Here is a 16,147-nt window from a genome sequence, read left to right as displayed (position 1 = left end):
CTCCTGGCAAGGCTCCCGCCACCCCATGGCCTCTGCTTCAATTCATAGCCCCAGGCACCCTCTGCAGGGACCTAGCCCTGGTAAACCTTGCCCACTCCCATCTTCCCCTCTCTGCACCTGCTGGTGCCCACCAGCCCTCCCCTCTGCCTCTGCAGCTGCCCCTCATGCTGTTAGTGCATTTTTAAATACAGTCATTAAGCGATTGTACAAATTCTTAATGACAGAGGAATAAAGGAGAAGTGTAACATATATAATGATTCATTTTCCTCATTTTAGAGGAAAATATTGTGGGCAGTTAGTACATTTCTAAAGAAAGTAATTAAACAATTGTACAAATTCTTAATGACAGAGGAATAAAGGAGACATGTACACACACACACTCTCTCTCACACACGCACACACACCCCTTTTCCTTAAGAGGGAAACATGCTTTTTTCATGCTGTTAATACATTTCTAAATAAAGTGATTAAATAAGTGTACAAAGTCTTAGTAACAGGAATATAGGAGACAGCTTGATCCATACATCTGTACTGAATCAAGCATTTTTAGAGGAATATGTGCTTTTACTGCTATTAGTACATTCCTAAATAAAGTCTACACCAAGAATGCTGAGGGGTTTCATGCTCATTTTGCTTCCCTGGTTAACTGCAACCAAGGGCTAGATTTACAAAGGGACTGACTTAAGCTAACTCCACTTCGGGTAGGTTTACACTGCCTGTGGCACCAAGCCTCCTGTGCTAAAAATAGCTGTGTAGGTATTGCAGCTTGGGCTGCTGCTCACCCCTGCTCCATAAGCTTCGGAGCCCACGCTGCACCTTCAGCGTACTCTCTGCACAGCTGTATTTACAGGGCTAGTGTAAGTCCTGCAAACCCGAGTCGGCAGAGCTGGGCTGGAAGGCTCACTGCTATGGGCAGTGTAGGAGCACCCTTCAGGGCCCAGATCCTCACAGTTATTTAGGCTCCTGACTTTCACTGAAATCTATGGAAGTTAGGAGCCTAAACACCTTTGAGGATCTGGGCATGGGTGCCTGAACTCCAGAATCAGGCCTCAGTGGCATTCACAAAACCCCCACTCAGCTGCCTCCCTCTAGGCATGCAGATGGCTAAGCCCCAGAGCGATGCACAAAATGGGGAAAGATAGTCAGCCCTTCACCTAACTCACCAGCAGGGCCTGATCCAGTAAGTGTGGTCAGAACCTGCCCACCAGATCGGCCCTGCCAATGAACTCACACAAAACAGCCAGACATAGGGGGAGAGTTGAAGCCCAGCTCCCGGGGACATTTCCCAAGGTACAATCTGGACAGCAGTGTCCCCTGAAGTCTCTAGCAGGGGGCGCCTTTTACCAGAAAAGCCACTCCTGGTCTGCTCACACAGCCTTCAGCATGTAAATCCACTCCCAGCTAAATACATGAGCACTCTGACCAGTCACTCATGAGTTACATACAGCGCAACACCCGCAAGTTCTTAGTCCCACACAAATGTGTGTCTTGTACAGTCCAGCACACTACTGAACAATGCAAGCTCATAGAAAGTCTGTCATTTCATCAAAGGAAAATGCATCAAGCTTGTTATCCCAAATGGAATTTCCCACACACTCTAATCCAAACACACTCTGATTAACATAAAACAATAAGATAAGTTTATTAACAACAGAAAGATACATTTTCAGTGATTGTGAGAATTCATGTATAGAAGTTAGGTTTGGTTACAAAACAAAATACAAGAGTAATACGCAAGCCAATACCTAATTTAACTAGCCTAAAAACAAAGGTTTTTGTCTCAGCATATACTGTTGTAAATTTCACAGGCTGGGTCTCCTTCCAGCCTGGGACCACTCCCCGCTTAACTCAGTTCTTTGAGAGTTGTTGATATCATGAGCAGAGAGATGGGAGGAGAGGTGAGTTGGAGGTCACTGTCTCTCTTATTTATATCCCTCTCCCTTCTTCAAGGATTACCCACAGCTGGAGTGAAGGCGACAAGCTGTCTCTTGTGGACATGAGATTTGAAACGTTCCTGTGATGAGATGTAAATTTCTTGTTTACCCTTTCCAATTGCTGGAGAATGGCCGCGTAAGTAGGTGATGGCCCTTTAACACCTGAGTGGGGTTCTAGTGTGTCCTTGTCTCTGAAAAACTAATTTGTCCCTGCTTGTCTTAATCTTGTCTTAATCTAATAACTTCTCATACAATATTGATACACACATTTTACCAGGACAATAATATTCAGCAGATTATGAGTTTTCAAATCATACCTCACAAGGCATACTTTGTAGAAAATGTATCATAGCCTTATAAAAGTGATGACCATCACACTCCCTCATAACTTCTAGGCCACCCGTGAGGGTACTCATCTGGGATGCAGGAGACCTCTAGTTCAAGTCCTCACTTTACCTAGTACCTTTACCCAGCTTGCCCTTATAAGAGGGCAGTGGGCTAGAAGCTGACAGTATCTCTGGCTCTAGAGAGAGAAGGACTATCTGGGAAGCTGAGAAGGGTATCTAGGGTGGAGCAGCACTGGGGAAGGGCAGAGGGAGCTGGGGAGCTCCAGCCTAGAAAAGCCGCAGGCTGAGTTAAGGGCCCCCAAAGGGTACTGAGGCTGCAGAGGGGCAGCCCAGAGATAGGCAGAGGCAGCAGGTCCAACACCCCTCTTGCCAATGATGATGTCCTTTACAGAATGCAGTCTGCCCCAGTGAGTGGAGCTAGATGGTGACTGACAGTAGCCACTGAGGCGAGGTGGGGATAGGGGGTTGGGGGTTCCCCTGAGTGGGGAGACCCAGACTGGGGGTTGCTGCGATGAGCAGAACCCCTGGGGTAAAGGGCACCGGGGTCCAGGAGGGACATGGGGGCCAGCGGCAGGCGAGACATCAGCTGGCAGAGGCCGCTCTGGGGCTGGAAAGAGCTTATTCCCTGGACAACCAGCAGGAGGCGCCATGTGGTGAGTCATCACCTTGCCACAGACACATTTAGCAAAATACCAAAAAGAAATGAAAAAACATGAAATGGACCTGTACACACATACAGAGGAACGCAGACTTTAAAAGGTAACATGAAAACACAGGGCATGAGGATAAAAAAACCTTGGTGGGGCATTTTAACAAATGTTTGAAATCTTTATTTAGCAAAACAGCCTTGTATGTATGTCTTATTAGCTATCAAGGTTTAACATGGGTAAGCATGTGTCATGCAGAAATCCTTCTCAACCACATGAGGCATTATATTCCCACTTTTGTTTTTCCAGTGTTTCTAATCACTTTTTCACCGGGGAGTTAGTAAATAACGAACACTTCCAAAGATGTCAGGTGGAATGGGTATACGTGCAGAGGCTGGGCATCTCTGACTGGGATGACAAACACTGTACCATAATCACAATGCTTGTCTTTACATCCTTAGTGATATTTTACAGAAGTACTTCAAAAGCAACAACAATTTTTGTTCGTTAATATCCTAAAACACATATTGGACCCTAAAAGAACAGCAATGACAAAACATGAAACCTAAAAGGGGTAGGGGGTAAAGTCATTGTTAGCACTGTGCAGCTCACTGCTTCAAACCCCCTAGCTCAGACATGCTAAAAAAGCCTTGTGATATAATCAAAATGCACCAACATCTTTATTTTTGTAGCAATATTTAACAGCTGTTTGACAATTACTTTTTTCCATTTTTATCATCAATTGGAGTGGCCCCAAAATATTAATTTCCCTGCAATTTTTTCAAACTGTACATTGCATAGTGCCTTTAAAACTGTACCCTCTTAGCAACTTCTTGCCTCCACCCTACCTTGATAAACATCATGGTTTTGTCTTAAGTAAAGAGAAAGACATCTGTTGAAATAAACATTACACTGTAATATTTAAAAGCGAGACTATCCCAATGTCATAAACAGATAGTTAAGGGTTAAAGTCTCTTTTACCTGTAAAGGGTTAACAAGCTCAGTAACCTAATGAACACCTGACCAGAGGACCAATCAAGGGACAAGATAGTTTCAAATCTCTGTGGAGGGAAGCCTTTGTCTGTGTTCTTTGTTTCAGTTGTGTGCTCTCTTTGGATCTAGGAGAGACCAGACATGTCTCCAAGTATCCAATAGTGAGTATTAGTTAAAAAGGCGGATTAGTCTTTTGAGTTACTTTCTGTATTTGCAATTGTGTGTTTGCTGAAGGAATCTCTTTATTTCTATTGCTTTTACTGAGAAAGAAAGGGGGAGGGGGAATTCTCTCCAGGTTTATTGTGTATTGTTCCATCCTGGTATTACAGAGATAGTGTACTTTCTTTTTGTTCTTTTAATAAATTATTTTCTTTTCTTTGGACTTGGTTAATTCCTTCCCGTGTGGAAATTCAGGGGAAGGGGAGTGGGGAAGACTGAGTTCCTCCTGGGTTTGATTCACGGAGTTGAATCGGTGTGTATCTCTCCTAAGCACTAGGAGAGGGGAGGAGGGAAATGGTTTGTTTCCCTTTGTGTTGAGATTCAAGGAGTTTGAATCAGGTATATCTTCTAAGCACTAGGAGAGGGGAGGGGGGAAATGGGTTATTTCCCTTTGTGTTGAGATTCAGGGAGATTGAATCTGTGTTCCCCAGGGAGAGTTTTGGGGGAACAGGCAGTGTGTTATCCACTTTAAACGTAACTGGTGGCAGCAGAACCAGATCTAGACTAGGATTTTAGTTTAGAGGAGTCCATGCAGGTCCCCATCTTGTGAACGCTAAAGTTCAAAGTGGGGAATAAACCTATGACACCCAACCTTTGAAATAAGAGCATAAACTTGTTTTTAAAAATGAATTACCCAGCATGCAACCCCCCATAAAAAACAAATCCACAAACAAAAGACTCCTCTAAAGGCAGATTACAAAGATGGGACATAAACCTCTTAAGAAACCTCATTTGTAAATTGTGAAGAAAGTGTTAGATTCCAGGGTACAGTATAAGCCCCACTGTCATTTGCAGATAAAAAATATCAAATCTGAAAAGTGCTGTAACTGCATGTAGGAGAGAGATAAAGTCTGTAGCCTGTTATCTGGAAAAACATCCCCCACCCCACAGCCAGTCCCCGTGCACCATGACAAAATGATTAGAAAGTTGGCAAAATGATGGAGAGCAATAAAGTTTTCTGAAGTTCAGCGAATCTTTCTGTATGACAAAGGCTGGCCCTGGCTAAAGCAAGGCAACTAACAGAGAATGGATAAAAAAACTCTTACACTAAACAAAAAAAGATTTCAGTCCATCGTCAAACCACCTCCCAGGTCTCTTGTTCCTAGGTCCCTGTTTTTTTCATATTCAACTTTGAAAAGTTTATGATAGCTTATTTTGTAAAGCATTGTTTGATGTTATTAAAACCAGTGAGTTGAGCAACAGCAGAAGGAGATGGCTGTTTCAGATTTAAAAAAAGTCAGGAAAAGAGAGGCATGGGGTAGGCTGTAGGGTGACAAGTTTTTTCAGATAACAGTGTCAGATGCTACAGACTTTATCTCTCTCCTTTATGCAGTTACAAAGCTGTGGCTTGGCTTTTCAGGGTTGATATTTTTATTGTAAACCTCTAGGTAAAAGATCAAAGGTTTATGCATCCTGGAAATTTCTTCACAATTTACAATTGATGAGCTTATATCATATCCTTGTAAACTGCACTTAAAGAAGATTGTTGTTGTCAGGGTTTTTTTGCTGCGGATGTCAGCAAAATGTCTTGCAGCCCACAATAAGATTACTCTGATGGGCTGCATGTGGCCCGCGGGCCGCAGGTTGCTCACTATTGCATTAGAGGTTATGGTTTTAAAGGCACAATATGTGATGCTGGCAGACCAGGTACCAGCTCATGCCAAAGGCCCAGGACTCACTGAATATTTATAAATCCATAGTTGGAAGCCAGACCAATTCACTTGTGTATTAGTACAGACCCAAGTGATTGGTAAATGTATGAGAGTGTATTTGATGTTTAAACTTCATGAAAACTAGTGAGATGTTACATGCATTGTTTTCACTTATCTGTATCCCATTATAATGTAATAGCAAACATCCACTGTGTATATCCCTGTAATCAAACAACCCATTAAATGAAAAAGAAGCCTTGTGGAATGCAAATGAAGAACTTTAACAGAAAAGTGCTAATTTTAAGGCAAGTGATCATTGTGTGTGGTGACCAGAGGCCAAAGATGCTAAGTGCATTCCTCACTCTCTGTAATCAAAGGAAGAGCCCATGTGAGTAGTGACCCTGTGAGTTTGCTTGCTGTGAGAAGACGCTATAAGTATGGAGTTAGGGAAAGATCCTTCATCTCTGAGCTGTTTGGATTCTAACAGGTGGAATAACCAGAGTTAATCTGGGTAGCCCTGAGATCCTTTTGGGAAACTGGCTGGTTATTACATCTCTGCCCATTTGAAATTATAGACTGTGATTCACCTGTTATTATATTTTACCTGCTTTAACCTCTCAATAACTCATTTCCTTTTCTTTGCTAATAAAACTTTAGTTAGTTTACTATAGAATTGGCTGCCAGCATTGTCTTTGGTGTAAGATCTAGGATACCATTTGATCTGGGTGAGTGACTGGCCTCTTGGGACTGGGAGTAACTTAAAATATTTGTGATTTTTGGATTAAGTGACCGTTTTATCACAAAGTCCAGTTTGTCTGGGTGACAAGATAGGCTGGAGAGTCTAAGAGGACTCCATTGCATGACTGGTATAGTGATCCAGGAGTTCACATTTGTTATTGGTTTGGTGAAATCTAATTATAGAACACACCACCAGCTTGGGGTATCTGCCCTGTTTTCTGGCAGTCTGCCCTGAGGTAGCATTCACAGTCATAAGCCACTCCAGACAGCATGACACTATACAATATTTTTTTTAAAAAGAGAGAGAAAATTAATACCTTGGTGCTGCTTCAGTGTGATGATAAATAAAATGAAAAAAATTAACTGTTTTTCAGATAGCTCTGATTATCAGATAACTCTGTGTACCTGTGTGCGTGCAGGGCCGCCCGGGGGAGGGGGCAAGTGGGGCAATTTTCCCCAGGGGCCCCCATGAGAGTTTTTTGTGGCCCCTGGAGTGGGGTCCTTCACTCGCTCCAGGGGCCCTGGAAAACTCTCACGGGACCAGGGCCCCCAGAGCTTCTTCCGGGGCGGAAGGACCCCCCACTGCTGAATTGCCACCGAAGCGGGACCCGCCGTCGAAGTGCCGGGTCTTCGGCAGCAATTCGGCGGCCGGTCCCAGAGTGAAAGGACCCCCCGCTGCCAAATTACTGCTGAAGTGGAGGCCCCCCACCGCCGAAGACCCCAAACCCCCTGAATCCTCTGGGCGGCCCTCTGTGTGTGTGTGTGTGCATATGTGTTCAGTGATTGTTAATCTCTTTTGTGTATGTTGCTAAATGTGCCAAATAAGTTATTAATGCAAAATATTTACTGCTAAATCTTAAGAATAAAATTTTGTTCGTAGCTATTGTCTCTCAAATACAGGTTTCCCAAATACTCCATTGCTGTTTTTATTTTACTTAGTACACACAACTTTAATTAATCCACATTTCAGATCTTACCAAAAAGGGAATTGTTTGAGGAAAGAGGAATGAAAAGGTAGCTTAAACTAGGCCTGCATTTTCTCTCACGAATGGCATATTAATGAATTTTCAGAATTAGATTTCCTTTGAGTGCGGTACCGTGTGTGTTTTATATGAAACAATGCTGAAAAACAAGTGTATGTGAGAAAGCCACATCTATAAAACATTCAAAGTAGTTGTATATTATATATTTAAGGGGTTATTTATAAATAGTGAGCAAGCTGGCTTGAACATACTCATTTGGGGTTGGGAGTGATGGGTGTGTGTTGCATGTTTTCCTTCTTTTTTTAAAATGTACCTTTTTGTCAAAAACGTTACAAAAATTAAGAGGCCCCTAATACACCTTAAGCCAATAGGTGCTAATTTCCAATAAATATAAAAGGCTAGGAAGAAATTGGAATAAAATTTAGGCATGTAATTCCATTAGGGCCAGTCTACGAGTTTTTAAAGACAAATGCTAAAAGAATTGTGGAGAAAGAGGACATTTTATTCCTGGTTCAAATTAAGAAACAAATAAGGTTAACTGCTGAATTTATGTAGGTATTGTAAAAAAATTGATAAAGACACCTACATACATGCTCACTGGAATTGGTATTTTCTCTTTAATTTACAATTTAATATGCTCTGCTGAATAATTCCATCAAAATCCATGGGGTTAGAAAGTCCTTCTGATTGGTTTAGGAAAATGTGATGCAATTTACTGTTTGGTGACGTGTGAGTCCACACAAAGTCATGTGGTTAAAGAATCCCTTCTGATTGGCTCACCAGTGATCGGTGGTTTGCTGCAAGATTCCAGAGCAGGGGGTGCTGCCAGGGCTGGCTCTAGGCACCAGCAAAACAAGCACGTGCTTGAGACGGCACATTTTCAGAGGCAGCATTCTGGCCATCTTTTTTTTTTTTTTTTGCTTTGGGCGGCAAAAGCCTAGAGCCGGCCCTGGCAGCAGCAGTGCGTGGTGCACAGGGGGCATCCTGGGGCCGCTGCAGTTCGCACCGCGAGAGAGTAGCGCCCGCACCTTGTGGCTGGGCCAGGCAGGCTCCGAGCGGGGGACACTCGGGCTGGGGGCCGCCCTGTGGGGCACAGGGAGCTGCCTTCATGTGCCGCAGGGGGGCCACCCCCCAACACCGCAGCTGGGACTGGGCGAAGCAGCCTGAGCTGCCCAGGGACTGCGGCAGGACGGTCAGAAACAGCAGCAGCAGCAGGGCCATAGAGGGTGGGGCACTGCCATGTGGGGCCCGTGGCCCGCTCTCCGGGGCTCCACTCCCTCTGGGGCTACCCTGCCCCAGCTCCTCAAGCCCCTGCCAGAGCGGTCCCCTAGCTCTGTCCTCCCGGGTCCTGGCCGGTCCTGAAGGTGGGACCCCTGGCTGGAGGGACCCTGGGCTGAGGCACGGCCCGGGAGCCCTGCTGCTTACCTGACCCTGCCAGCGCCGGACCTGCTGGAGGTGAATGGGGAGTGGATGGAGTCAGCACTGGTGGGGGGGGAGCCCAGGGATGGGGCAGCAGGGGGTGGAGGTGGGGGAGGACACTGGCAGGGGGAGGGGGAGAGCCCAGGGCTGGGGTTGGGGGCAGCCAAAATTTTTTTTGCTTGGGGTGGCAAAAAACCTAGAGCCGGCCCTGGGTGCTGCAGTTTGGTTGTTGACAATCTGTGGTGTGAAATGCTTTTCTCTCATCTCTGTGCTTTTAAAAAAAACTTTCTTGAATGTCTCTGTAATGATCCCCACTTCTGGTACCACTGTAATGGGCTGGCACCCAACTCTCGCAAGCACCCCCTGGTTAAGTGCGTGCATGCCTGCAGTTTTTCTCCGCTCATGGTGCCCCCATTGGCAGCTGCACTTGTCAGTCAGGTCTTCAGTGACTCAGCCCAAGTCTGTGTGCGAAACAAACAAACCTCTTCTGGGGTACACAGTCCAAAATGTGCTGCAGCTGTTCCCGGGCTCAGTCTTTAACAGTCCAGTAGGGCCCGTCATGGTACCCTCTTGTCATAACTATAAAGGGAAGGGAACAGCCCTCCTGTGTACAGTACTATAAAACCCCTCCTGGCCAGAGACACCAAAATCCTTTTACCTGTAAAGGGTTAAGAAGCTCAGGTAACTTGGCTGACACCTGACCCAAAGGACCAATAAGGGGACAAGATACTTTCAAATCTTGGTTGGGGGAAGGCTTTTGTTTGTGCTCTTTGTTTAGGGGGTTGTTCGTTCTTGGGACTAAGATGGACCAGACATCAATCCAGGCTCTCCAAACCTTTCTGAACCAGTCTCTCATATTTCAAACTTGTAAGTAACAGCCAGGCAAGGCGTTTTAGGTTTATCTTTGTTTTCTCAACTTGTAAATGTTCCTTTTGCTAGAGTGTTTACCTCTGTTTGCTGTAACTTTGAACCTAAGGCTAGAGGTTCAAAGTTACAGCAAAGTTACAGAGGTTCCTCTGGGCTCTTTGAATCTGATTACCCTGTAAAGTTATTTTCCATCCTGATTTTACAGAGATGATGATTTTTACCTTTCTTTTTTTAATTAAAAGCCCTCTTTTTAAGAACCTGATTGATTTTTCCTTGTTTTAAGATCCAAGGGGGTTGAATCTGGACTCACCAGGAATTGGTGGGCGAAAAGGAGGGGAATGGTTAATTTCTCCTTGTTTTAATGTCCAAGGGTTTGTATCGGTGTTCACCAGGAAATTGGTGAAAAAGTCTCTCAAGGCTACCCAGGGAAGGGTTATAGTACTTGGGAGGGAGATATTCGGGGGGGTGGGGGAGGTAGGCAGAGTTTCCCAAATGACTCATAAATAATTTGGATTGTGGCAGCAAAACCAGATCTAAGCTGGTAGTTAAGCTTAGAGGTTCTCATGCAGGTCCCCACATCTGTACCCTAGAGTTCAGAGTGGGGAAGGAATCTTGACACCTCTCCATTTGGTATCAACCTCTAACCCTTCCTGGGCTGACATCCCCAATTAGTCCAATGGTGGCCTATCTCAGTACCCCTTCAGCTGGTGCATCTTCCTATAGCCCTCCCTGGGCTCAGTCTTTAAGCAACTTAACAGGGCTCATCACGGTACCCTCGCTTGGTCCGGCTAGGTTGCAAGGTTCCTGCTCTGGAATTGAGCAGTGCCCCAAGGGCTTCTTCCCTGCGACTCCTTGCCTCCACTTGTGCCACCCCTCTTGGACTCAGTTCACTGACCACAGCTCCCCACTGAGTCAGTCCCAGGGCAGCCCCATTCCCTGCAGTGCCACCATTCTAATTCCCTTCCTTAGGGCATAGCCACTTCCCCCAGAGCCTGGTGAGCGACCTGGTCCCACCCACTGCTTTGGGTCCAAAACCAGGGACCCTTGAAGTATAGCAGCCTTATGCTGTGCCCCTTAACTAATTGCTGCTCTACATTTCCTTGGGCCACTTCCCCATAGCTCATCTTGGTTGAGCCCTGGCAGCCAGACAGAAGCTACTCTCCAGCTCCCAGTCCGTGCAGAAATCTGCTTGTTTCACCTTCAGCACCCAGCAGCCAGCCAGGAACTCCTTCCTCACTCCTCGAGTCCCTGCCAGGACAGGGTTTGCATGACAGCATGAGTGAAATACTGACCGTCTGCCCCTTTGGTTGGTGCAGAGACAGCAGGAAGGGCTGGGGGGCACCAGCAGGTGCAGAGATCGGGGAGAGATTATTCAGTGGGTGCTGGGGGGCCGCGAGCAGATGCAGAGAGGGGAAGATGAGAGTGGGTGAGGTTTACCAAGCTAAGCCCCTCCAGATGGTGCCTGAAGCTGTCCCTGCAGTGAGAAGCAAGCATGCAGTGAATTATAGCAGTTGCCATGGGGTGCAGAGTCTTGCCAGGAGGTTCATTTCATACCTCCCTGGGCTCTGCACAGGAGCCTCCTCACACTCCTTCCTGTACTCGCAAGTCTGGCACATCATGTGTCTCATGCAGGAAACCAGCAGCTGCAGCTTTGGCCAGCCTGAGAAATGAAACCCACAGATTGGAGAAGCCCAGAACCAGGCTCTCCCTTCCCCACTGAGCAATCCTCACTGGGGGGCCACACAGCTCACAGTGAGGGCTCTGGAGATGGTCGCCAGGGGTTACGGGACTGGGAACACAGCGCTGCTCACCCTGCTGGGCTGGCTCGGGGGTGAGTGCCCTTTTCTCCTGGTGTTCGGCTGCACAGAGATTTTTAAAGCCTCATAAATAATGTTTCCCTGGCACCTTTTACTAAAGACTTAGGTGTTGGATTTCCCTGGGAATCCAGACACCTAGGTTTTATTCCTAATGTTGGGAGGGGAGTGGGGTCTAGTGATTAGAGCAAGGGGTGCTGGGAATCAGGGCTTTTCCTTCAAGGTTTTTATGGTCAGGCTTGACAAAGTCCTAGCTGGGATGATTTAGTTGGGAATTGGTCCTGCTGTGACCAGGGGGTTGGACTAGATGACCTCCTGAGTTCCCTTCCAACCCTGTTACTCTGATTCTATGACTCCTGGATTCTGTCCCCAGCTCTCGGGAGGAAGTGGAGTCTAGTGAGTTAGAGTGGGGAGGGGGCTGGAGGGAAGTGGGGTCTAGTGGGTTAGAGCATGGGAGGCTGGAAGCCCGGACTCCTGGATTCTAGCATTGGCTCTGATAGGGGAGTGGGGTCTAGCAATTAGAGCAGGGGGCTGGGAGCCTGGACTCTTGGGTTTGATTACCAGTTCTGGGATGGAGGAAATGACCAAGGATGCATGGGGGAACAGGAGTAGTTCAGCAGCTCAGAATGACTCTGCTCCCCCCACCAAAAAAACTGCACAAATAGGCCTGGGAAAGGAGGTTGGTTGTGTGTGTGTGTGGGGGGGGAAGGGGAGTAAAGATTCCTTGAACCTGTTCCCTGGGGTTGGGAAGGGGTGAAGAGCTTCACAGCTGCAGAAGGGGAGTGGAGGGTGGGGCTGGGGGTCAAAGCAGAGGTATTTCCAGTTGAGAGAGGGAAGTGTTAATGCCATAGTACAAGGGGCTGGGAAGGCCTCATCTGGAAAACTGTGCATGACTTTGGTCAGTCATGCACTAGAAATATGAATTCAGGCTGGACCAAGTTTAGAGAAGGGTTATTAGGATGACCAGGGGTTGGAGTACAGTCTTATGAGGGGACTGGAAGAGCTTGACTTGTTCAGCATGGTGATACGCAGGCTGAGAGAGGATCCAATGCTCTCTCTAAATACATTGTGCAGGGGAGGGAGGGCACCAGAGAGGGTGAACAGCTACAGAAAATAAAAGAGGAGGAGGCAGGTTCTGGAACCTCCTCCTAATAGGAGGAATGGGGGACAAACACCCTAACTAGTTTGAAGATGGAGCTTGATGTGTTTCCAAATTGGATGCTCCCTTCTAGTCCTGACCTGGGTTCCCACTGCGGTTTAGCTTCAGTCAGTCCCTTAGGTGCAGTTTGCACCCGTTAACTAAAGTGCCGTTTGCAAGCTGAGTGAAAACCATGTCAGCTGGTGTGTCTAGACTTTTCTTGGTTCTGCTTCATTCCTGTTCTGGCAGGGGGAAGCTAACCTCAAAACTGCCAAATTCAAAATGGGAACATCTATATGGGGTTTGCACAAGTTCAATAAGTTGGTTTTTGAAGTGGTTTCAACTGCACTAGTGCAATCCATGTATAGTGCAGGTCACAGTCTCACCCACCTGCGAAGGATGTAATTATGGGTAGAGTTTCTACAAATAGCTTAAGCAATTTGAAAGGGAGGTATATGTTCAACTGGGAAATCTTCATATTTTTTGTGAAGCCCTTGCTGCAAATAGTCTGAGCTGAAGAGAACTCATTACCTTTATACAGTTAGGATTTTCAGCTGTTGAAACGCACATTCAGGGCAAAGAGCTGGTCAGCTCCAGGTCCCCAGGAGACAGGGAACATCCCACTGTAAACGCATGTGAACATAAGGGATGCTAGAAAGGATGTTCATGGGTCAGACCTAATCTCCCCTTCTCTATGTCTTTATTTCCATGGTTCATTTGTAGGTTTGACCATTTCAGAGCAAGCTCAGCTCCGACTGGTGAATGGCTCGAGTCACTGTGCTGGGAGAGTCGAGGTGCTTCACAACCAGCAGTGGGGAAGCGTGTGTGATGTTGACTGGGACCTAAACGATGCTGGAGTTGTGTGCAGGCAGCTGGGTTGTGGGACGGCATTGTTAGCCCCAGAGGGGGCTGAGTTTGGAGAAGGGTCTGACCCCATCTGGCTGGCTGAGGTTAACTGCACAGGGAGAGAAGCTGCCCTCACGGAATGCTGGAGTGGGCCTTGGGGAGTGCATGACTGTAGCCACAGAGAAGATGCCAGTGTTGTGTGCTCAGGTAACCCTCACATATGGCACTGTGTGGTGAGTACTGTGCTACAGGGAGTAGAGCAGCATGTGTTACTCAACAGGGGTCATTCTCCACTCTGAATCAGCCCTGACTCTGATGTCCCAGACTGGCCTGAGCTGGGTAATTGATGCTGAGAGCTAAAATTGAGGCCCTGCCCATTCTCTCTCTCTTGGCACTTTCTCAGCAGTCTGGGAGTTAATGCTGGGTCTGAATTCCAAGTGGGGTGAATCCATTTTGCCTTCTTTCAGCCTGAAATCCTGATGTGCTTTCAGCTGGACACAGAATTCTCCTCACTTCCTGGCCCAAAGTTCTTTTTGCTTCAATCCCCAACGTCTAAGGGAATACTAACGCTGAGAGTCGCTGGGCAGGTCCCACAAGGTGTTGAGATGTCAGTGGGATGGGAGGGCTCCCAGTGTTTCTCAGGGGGCGCTTAACACTCTTCAGGGCCCAAATGCAGCCAAGTCACACATGCTCTCAATACTAGTTTCCTCATCAATCTGTGTCAGTGGGCAGAATATTCTCCGACCTCTCAGCTGCCTGTTCAAGCAGGAATTAGTTCAGGGGCAACCTGTGGCCTGTGTTATGTAAGAAGGCAGACAAGGTGATCACAATGGTCTCTTCTGGTGTTATAACCTATGGCACAGCCCTACCTCTGCCTTTCCTCCCTCACCTCAGGGCCTGCTATGTCCCTTGAAGTCTGGCTTCTCCGCTCTGCCCTGGTTCTGCTCCTGCTGGTGTCTGCCCCGATCATCACCTGCATCCTGAAGAAAGGAGCCCCCACCCTCCCTGAGCCCCTGAGGACTGGCAGTGGCAGCAAGGAACAGCCTGGAGAGGACCCAGCGATGGGAGAGGAGTCGGTTATATACGCCAGTTAGTAACTGTCATTTATGGGTGGTTCTGCTCAGACATTCAGCTGGGTAATTCTGGCAGCAATGTCTCTGGTCAGCCTGAAAACATAAGTCTGAGTCCACACCCCAGAGTCAAGGATACAAAGAAACCTTGGACATCTTTCATTATTTGTATCCAGAAAAATGTTCCACTTCCTTGAAATTGGGGGGAGGAGAGGGAACCCTATCTCTGACTGATAATTGGCCTCTAAATGATGAAATCCCAGAATCATGTGGCGCTACAAGGATGGGCCAAAATCATCCTCAGAGTAGGATACTGTTTGTGACCTAAATCATGGATGAACTCACTGATTTTCCCAGGCAAAGCAATGGGCTGGGGGCATGAGATGTACAAGTTACATGGAAGCAGGATGACTGGATTGCAGCATGGTTCAGCTGTGAGGAGGGAGTTTTGGAATCTAAAACCTGATCTTAAATCTCCACTGGCCCAGAGCAGAGACCAGACAGCTTAAAATCTGGCCTGTTTGAACCTGGGACTACTTTTGTGGCTCTGGCCTGTCACTCTCCGAGAGCCACTGTCAAACTGTCCCGCCTCTGGGAATCAGAAATGATGCTTCCAAAGTCCCTGCTGTAGCTGAAGGATTTGTCCAGTATTTTCAGAGCTAAGATTTCTCTGCTCCCCAGATGCCTCCCTGTGCCATAGGGCAGAGTGTGCTCCGTAGCTGCTGAGATATCTGTGGGAATTATCGGAGGATGTGGTTAAAGTGTGAGCAGGACTCTGTGCCTTGGGGATGGGGGGAGGATTGCCAGGAGGATTATCGCTGTAATGATTTAACTCATTCCATGGTGTCCTTGGTTCAGCTCCATTTGCTTCTCAATCTCCATTATCACTCCCTTTCACATTGTTTTATTCACAGATGTCTCAAATTTTGAGAGCACCCACGGACCTCAGAGAGAGATGTACTGACTAGGATGATGCCAGCAAGATAGAGCTGCGGGGGAGCCTGGCCTGGATTGGGGAGATGGAAGCTTCACCTCCTAGCCTCCAAACGTTCCACCCTCCCTGTCTCTTGCACTAGTGCCTGTGAGGGGCACGTGCTGGACAGCTGTGACTATCCTTCGGGGTGGGGAGGGCTGTGCTAGCAGCAGATATCCTGACTGTCGTTTAATGGCAGGGCATGTTCTGAACAGGACTTATTTTAAATAAATTTAGGAAATACCTGGAACAGCCAGTTTTATCAGCTGTGTCACCTTGTTACGGGGTCATGAGTTAGCCTGTGCACACCACTCCCTCCAGTGGAGAGACTCAGAGCGTCTCAGCTGCATGCCTTAAACCCAGCACTGGGAGGAACTGACAGCTCCTCTTTTAGCTCAGAGAGTTGGTGTTGCCAAGCCAGGTGCTCTGTGCATCTCCCATTCCTCCTCCCCCCACCCAGGCCATGGGCTCTGTGTGCCCCCAACTCTCCCTTCTCCCCTAACTTAC

The 16,147-nt window shown here is 47.2% G+C and overlaps 1 protein-coding gene across 2 annotated transcripts; it reads left to right on the top strand.

Annotated features, from left to right (window-relative positions):
* Positions 1-1,957: 1,957 nt before the first annotated feature.
* On the top strand, positions 1,958-15,871 carry LOC123350056 (scavenger receptor cysteine-rich type 1 protein M130-like). 2 transcript variants are annotated; one of them, XM_044988404.1, is made up of 5 exons: positions 1,958-2,070; positions 11,432-11,630; positions 13,475-13,804; positions 14,492-14,686; positions 15,582-15,871. In XM_044988404.1, exons 2-5 carry the CDS (start codon positions 11,567-11,569, stop codon positions 15,629-15,631), a joined length of 639 nt encoding a protein of 212 aa, XP_044844339.1. In that variant the 5' UTR covers positions 1,958-2,070; positions 11,432-11,566; the 3' UTR covers positions 15,632-15,871. The 2 variants fall into 2 exon arrangements, with proteins under 2 accessions (XP_044844339.1, XP_044844340.1); XM_044988405.1 differs by lacking the exon at positions 1,958-2,070 and having other exon boundaries at positions 11,306-11,630.
* The last annotated feature ends 276 nt before the right edge of the window (positions 15,872-16,147 follow it).

Source organism: Mauremys mutica, chromosome 15 (assembly GCF_020497125.1).
Source record: "Mauremys mutica isolate MM-2020 ecotype Southern chromosome 15, ASM2049712v1, whole genome shotgun sequence".
NCBI lineage: Eukaryota > Metazoa > Chordata > Testudines > Geoemydidae > Mauremys > Mauremys mutica.
The sequence above is the reverse complement of the archived record's forward strand: the minus strand, read 5'-3'. Positions and strand labels throughout refer to the sequence as shown.

Bases quoted from the DNA above. Each gene is read 5' to 3' on its own strand.
- LOC123350056 (XM_044988404.1), top strand. From the start codon at position 11,567: ATGGTCGCCAGGGGTTACGGGACTGGGAACACAGCGCTGCTCACCCTG. The intron at 11,631-13,474 runs GTGAGTGCCCTT...GTTCATTTGTAG, and splicing joins CCTGCTGGGCTGGCTCGGGG to GTTTGACCATTTCAGAGCAA. The intron at 14,687-15,581 runs GTTAGTAACTGT...TTTTATTCACAG, and splicing joins GGAGTCGGTTATATACGCCA to ATGTCTCAAATTTTGAGAGC.